General features: G+C 49.3%; 1 protein-coding gene across 10 annotated transcripts in view; it reads right to left on the bottom strand.

Annotated features, from left to right (window-relative positions):
- Positions 1 to 1,116, bottom strand: part of LOC309517195 (uncharacterized protein) — a 51,570-nt gene extending 50,454 nt beyond the window's left edge. For 2 of the 10 annotated variants that reach the window (XM_082196296.1, XM_082196293.1), the window contains exon 1: positions 525 to 1,109. In XM_082196296.1, the coding sequence (XP_082052422.1) occupies positions 525 to 879 (355 nt within the window). In that variant the 5' untranslated portion in view covers positions 880 to 1,109. Of the gene's footprint in view, positions 1 to 524 lie in introns of all 10 variants that reach the window. The other 8 variants (XM_082196299.1, XM_082196295.1, XR_014213174.1 and 5 more) reach the window with 7 other exon arrangements.
- Between the last annotated feature and the right edge of the window lie 5,623 nt (positions 1,117 to 6,739).

Here is a 6,739-nt window from a genome sequence, read left to right on the forward strand (position 1 = left end):
GAAGACGCCACCTCACTTTACACAGGGAAGATTTACATCCATCATTCCACTCACTTTCACCCTGGACCTCCACACACACACCCCACTGGACTTTGGCTCTGTTCTCCTGCTCTGGAAGGTAGGACTCGAGGCAATGGCTTCAAGCTGCAAGAAAGGAGATTCCGACTAAACATTTGGAAAAACCTTCTGGCAGTAAGAACTGTTCAGCAGTGGAACAGATTCCTACAAGAGATTTTTAAGCAGAGGTTGGATGGCCATCTATCTGCCATGGATGCTTTAGCTGAAATCCCTAAATTTCAAGGGGTTGGACTAGATGTCCCTTGGGTTCCCTTCCAACTCTTAGATCCTGTGATTCTTTGGAATATTGCCCAGGAGGATACGCGACTCTCCTGCTGGAAAGGTTTCCCCACCCAAGGACGAAGGCAATCATGGGAGGGAGCTGAGCTCTCGGTACTGACAGAACCCGCGAGGTGTCAGCACCATCAGTCGGATCTAGCCCCCCCCCCCTGCTCCCAGTCCCTTACTTAGCCAGGTGATACCCGAGGGATCGTCCACCGGCGGATTGTAGTCCATTGCCTGCAGCACCAGGGCCGTCACCTCCACAGCATAAGCCTCACCGTAGTAGCTGAACAGCAGGTCTACGAGCTGCAAAGGCATGGCTTCCTTGAGCAACTCCTCGGAGATTCTTCTTCCATTGACCGGGAATCTGAGCAGTTCGCGCTTGAATTTCTCCCACTCCCCTCCCCCCTCCTTCAACTCCTGCAAGACGTCCAGAAGGAGGTACCTGGCGGATTGCAGATTCGGGTACTCAGGATTTAAGAAAATGAGGGCACGCATGTGATTTGTGGAAAAGAAGAAGTTAGTCCCCATTGCGCTCATTCTCCGCCAGCCCAGCAAAAACCTCGGCCAGAGAAAAACTCAGAAGATCTGGAGACTGTGCCGAGACAGAGAGGCAGGCGGGCGCGATCCCCGGGCCAACTCGCCTGGAAAGAGAGAGGCCTGGCCGGTGAGCAGCAGAAAACCCGCTCCGAGAGCCCCGTCTCTTGCCCTGCGCGTCGCTTTCTACTACCTTTGACGAGGAAACTCTTGGAGATCCTTCCCTCCGGCAGCAGCAGGAGACTGGAGGGCGGGGAGGGCGGAAGGGGCGTCTTTCCAGCAGCTCCCCTTTCGGGCTCCCCAGCCCAGCCCTGCGTTGGAAGAACTTGGCTGAGCGGTTCTCGGGGGAAGACCTCCGAAGGCAGCCCTCGCAAGATTTACAGGGGCGCTTTGGCTGCAAGACGGGGGGGGGGAGAGAGAGAATCCGCTCTTGGTCTCCCTTTGCGCAGGATCTGAAACCGGGAGGAGCGGCGAGGAGGCAGAGCAGGAAAATGTGGGAGCGCGCGAGAAAAACCTGCTCGTCCTTTGGAAATCTAACGCACCCCACCCACAGAAAAGGAACCTGTGATTTTGTTCAGGGTGCTGGGACTTGTGGATCTCTCAGAGGTGAACTATGGTTTCCAGGATTCTTCCTGGGTGTGGGCTTGAAATGCGTGCCTTCTGGCACTTGTGCTGCGCTCTCGGAGGCTAGTTTCTAAGGGCGGCAGCTGAGGAGACTGGCACAGAAAAACCAAAGAGCCCACCGGAACATTTTCCACACAAACACACACAGAGACACACAGCGTGGCAATCGAGCGCAATGGAATAGAACAAACCTAGGCAGTGAGTGCTTTTATTTTTTAACTGCTTGAGGCATAATCCTGCCACAGAAACTTTCGTTTACTTGCAGCGTGGCAGCCAAGATACTAAACCTGGTGGGTGGGGGTCAGGAGTGCCAACTTGAGAAACACATGGGGGGGGCGGAGAAGCCCAGACCTGCATTATCGATCACATGAGGCAATGCACACACTATCAGTCTGCATTTCTTTTTTTTTATAAATATTTTTTATTACATTTTTTCCAGATACAGTTATACCATACAAGAGAACAAAGAAAACAAGAAAAGAAAAGAAAAAAAGAAGTTATTTCAAGAGCTTGTTTCAATCTTCTAACGGACTTCCCCACATCTCCCGCACAATGCACTCTTGATAATAAATTTATCAGCAAATTATAACCTTGTTTCATGTGTTTCTTTTATACTTTCAATTACGTTTTAAGTTTAAATTACTTATTATCCATTTACTCATAAACCAATATGTTATCCTTTTTTAAACATTTAAACCTTGGTTCTTTCATTAATATTGTCTAATTTCATATATATTCCACTCTCATTGCTGGAGCAAAATAAAATTTTTGCAAATAATCCTTAAATTTTTTTCCAGTCCTCCTCCATTGCTTCTTCTCCAAAATCCCGGATCCTGGCAGTAATCTCGGCCAACTCCATATCAGTCTGCATTTCTTAGTGCAGAGTGTATTGATACGATGTGTAGACATCTTTCCTATTCTACTTAATTCAAGAGGGTTCTGGAAGCTTCTCTGTGTGAAAGAAACAAGCACAAGTCACCATGATTACTATTTCTCTCCTTTTTGAATGTTTGGTTATCTGCTCATCCAAGTCTTCAATCTGGTAAGGTCACTGCTGTTTCTTTCTCCTACAATTTTTACCCATAACCCTCAATCTGCTTTTCATCCTCAAAGTCATGGATTTTTTTCAAAAATTTACACATCCTTCATATATAATGCTACTCCTCCACCCTTCCTGATTGGTCAATCCCTACAGCCCAGTCATAAGTCTCATCCCCCCTGGTTTCAGTAATGCCTACCAGGTCGTATTTGTGATCCTGGATAAAAAGCTCCAGTTCATCTTGTTTGTGTCCCATGCTTTGTGCATTATGGAGAGACAAATGAAACCATGAGTTGTTCTCTGCAGCTGCTTGCTTCCTGCAGTTTCTTGCTCTTTAGCAGGTTTCTAGAGCATCACCTCAGTTTCCTGTGACTAAACTAATACAGTGGTGCCTCGCAAGACGAAATTAATTTGTTCCGCAAGTCTCTTCGTCTTGCGAGTTTTTCGTCTTGCGATGCACGGTTTCCCATAGGAATGCATTGAAAATCAATTAATGCGTTCCTAGGGAAACCGCCTTCAGACCAGGTCCGGGGACAGTCTGTCCCCGGACCTCGTCTGAAGGCTGGGGGGGGGGACAAGGGCTTTTCTTCCCACCCCCAGCATTTTAAAAAACCCTGGGACAGCGGAGGACTTCTCCGCTGTCCGGGCGATCTTAAAATGCTGGCGGGCGGCATTTTAAAATCGCCCCAGGACAGCGGAGAACTTCTCCGCTGTCCGGGGCGATTTAAAAGCCCCTGGGAAGGCAGGCAGGGGGGACAAAGACTTTCGCCCCCCGCCCGCCTTCAGAAGGTGTTCCCGCCCCGTCGCCCGGCTTCGGAGCAGCGTTCCAAAGCCGGGTGGCGGGGGCAGGTGTTCCCGCCCCCCCGCCCGGCTTCGGAGCAGCGTTCCAAAGCCGGGCGGCGGGGGCAGGTGTTCCCGCCCCCCCCGCCCGGCTTCGGAGGCAGGTGTTCCCGCCCCCCCCGCCCAGCTTCGGAGCAGCATTCCGAAGCCCGGCGGCGGGGGCAGGTGTTCCCGCCCCCCCCGCCCAGCTTCGGAGCAGCGTTCTGAAGCCCGGCGGCGGGGGCAGGTGTTCCCGCCCCGCCGCCCGGCTTCAGAACATCGTTCCGAAGCCCGGCGGCGGCGGGAGGAGGCATTCCCGCCCCACCGCCCGGCTTCGGAAGAGGTCCGAGGACAGTGGGGAAGACGCGCTGCGCTTCCCGCTGTCCCGGATATTTCCCTATGGGCTGTCGTCTTGCGAAGCAAGCCCATAGGGAAATTCGTCTTGCGAAGCGCCTCCAAAACGGAAAACCCTTTCGTCTAGCGGGTTTTCTGTCTTGCGAGGCGTTCGTCTTGCGAGGTACAACTGTATCTTTAGTCAGGAGATACTTCAGCTGAGATTCCTGCATTGCAGGGGGTTGGACTAGATTACCCTTGATGTCTCTTCCAACTCTAAGATTCTATGATTCTAATGAGATTCACCAGCCTAACACTGCAGATTTTGCTTACAAAAGGGTTGCAACAGGTAACCGGCCCACTTATCCCAGTAATTAATATCCAGATTCTGCACCCACAACTTGTCTGCAGACAAGTCTCAGACCTGAATGCAGGACTCCACCTTCTCCCTGAAATAATGTGAGGAGGGGAGAGAGGAGTATCATCAGCATCTTCTAGGGCTGGAGGAAATTTTCTAGGTCATCTGGCCTGATGCAGAAAATCCAGCCCTACAGCATTTTCAACAGGTGGCTGTCAAGAGTCTGCCTGAAGACCCCCCAGCAGGGGTGCCAACTTGAAAAAATATGAACAGGTTGCAGATTTAACATATAGAAGAGAACAAGAAGAATATATCACAATATGTGGTACACACAAACCTTTTGAATGTCAATGACTGTCAACTTGGGGGGGTCACATGTTTTATGAGGGGGCAAAGGGTCCTTGGCCACTAGGAGTTGGCTCCTATGACCTTCAGTGAGGGAGCTCCCCACCCCAGGAATTGGCTCCATGAATCCATATGAGAAATTTCCAAATAAAACCCTTCCAGCAGTTTCATGCAAATGCTAAGCTGCATCAGAGACCAGCTGGATCTCTGCAGGAGTCCACAAGCCCAATGCTTATATACTGATTCATCCATGCCTGATCTTTTTCCACCTTGCTGCCTGAAAAGGAAGAGATCACTGGCCCAGCCTTTGTTTACAGTAACCTGCCTGAAATCCTCGTGCTACCAGGAAACTTTATTAGCTGGGTTGGTAGGCATAAAACTAAAGTTCAAAGTACAGTGTACGGCAGGTGTGAATAATAGAAATATAGAGTCCTTGTGCCCTGGGAAGATGTTTGCAGAAACACTTTGGAGGTTCATACTCAGGATCTACTGATGCTGAGGAATCACCATGCTATAATCAGTCAGGGTGATTTCAGAGGGACAGACATGCTACAAAGGGGGAATACTAGCCTGGGTTTAGAAACCAAGCACCCCTATTTCTCTTTCTGTGTTCCACCACATTATATTTAATTCAACTTAAAATTCCTGCTGTTATGGTTATAACATTGTTTTCCAACTAGTGTGCCGGGGCACATTGAGGAACATTCAGGGGAGCCTTTCTTTCATTAACTTGCAACCCTGATCTTCCTGCATTCTCTCTCTCTCTCTTTCTCTCTCTCATTCTGAAAAACATTCAGGGGAGCCAGCAGCTTTAACTTGCAACACATTATCTTCCAAAAATAAAACAGTGACAAAAAATAGGGAAACACTTTTGCATGACTGTTTATATTCTGAAAATCTCCCTCCTCCAAACAAAAACCCTCCACAGCTTCAGTAACTAACAGTTCCTTAGTTCTACTTAGAGGGCTTGAGAAATACAATAAGGTAGCAAAGTAGCTTGATGAAGATGGTGTGTGGGTGTCCACCCTATAAAGAGGGTTTCAAAAATACAGTGGTACCTCAGGTTAAGAACTTAATTCATCCTGGAGGTCTCTTCTTATCCTGAAACTGTTCTTAACCTGAAGCACCACTTTAGTTAATGGGGCCTCCTGCTGCTGCTGATACACCGCTGCATGATTTCTGTTCTCATCCTGAAGCAAAGTTCTTAACCGGAGGTAATATTTCTGGGTTAGTGGAGTCTGTAACCTGAAGCATATGTAACCCGAGGTACCACTGTAACCCTGAAAGTGAGCAGTGTCTTTTGTGTTTCTCACTCCTTCTACCCTCAACATCACCCCCCTGCTCTTCTCTACCTCTCCCCCCAGGCAACCCCCTCCTCCTTAACAGTCAGCCAGCTTTATGGGGACAGGGAGAATGTTGCAGGAAAGGATCGTGTCTGCATGTGTGTCCAGTGCTGTGTGTTTCTTGCTTTCCTTCCGCATGGTAACAAAAAAAAAAAAAAAAAATCTGCTTCTGGTCCTAATCTTGTTTTGCCCTCTCCATGCCCCCCACCCAACCAAAGGGCAGCTGGGCTGCCATGTGGAGTGCATCAGCTCAGCCCTGCAGAGCAGTGACGTTTCTTGGCTTCCCATTGACACATGCCTCCCCACTTACATGTGTGCCAAAAATAGCGCTGAAAAGGGGTGGGATGGAATGGAGAGATTCCCCAGTACACGTGACTTGTAACAGAAGCCCAGTGTCAGTGGCTCCCATAGGGGAGCTGCAAAAAGGATGAGTGGCTGGACAAGGAAGCTGTGGACTCAAAAAGGTTGAAAACCACTGGGAGATGAGAGACACAAGAAGTGAGGAAAGTGTATGGAACTCCTTGGACCAGCAACAAGGAATTGTCTTCCATTCGTGTAGAGCAGGCATAGGCAAACTTGGCCCTCCAGATGTTTTGGGGCTACAATTCCCACCATCTCTGACCACTGGTCCTGTTGGCTAGGAATGATGAGAGTTGTAGTGCCAAAACATCTGGAGGGCCGAGTTTGCCTATGCCTGGTGTAGGTGCTTAGACCATGAATCAAAGTGGTATGTTATGATCACAGATCCTCTCATCTCACATTGGAGATCAGTATCACCACAAAGTAAGGAGTCAGCCTCTGTGGAGCACACTCTGAATGTGAGGAAGCCAGGAAAGCAATTCACCCAGCAGTCTATGTGCCCAGCTCACACCCAGCTGTCCATGTTGCCAGTCATTGAAGCACCCACTACCAGGATCTCTCTGGCCTCTGGGAAAATATCCTCAGAATGTGAAACAACTTATTTGTTGAGACAGGCCTGCTTAGAGAGCTAAAGCTGACAAG

Source organism: Podarcis vaucheri (genome assembly GCF_965113315.1).
Source record: "Podarcis vaucheri genome assembly, chromosome: 13".
Lineage (NCBI taxonomy): Eukaryota > Metazoa > Chordata > Lepidosauria > Squamata > Lacertidae > Podarcis > Podarcis vaucheri.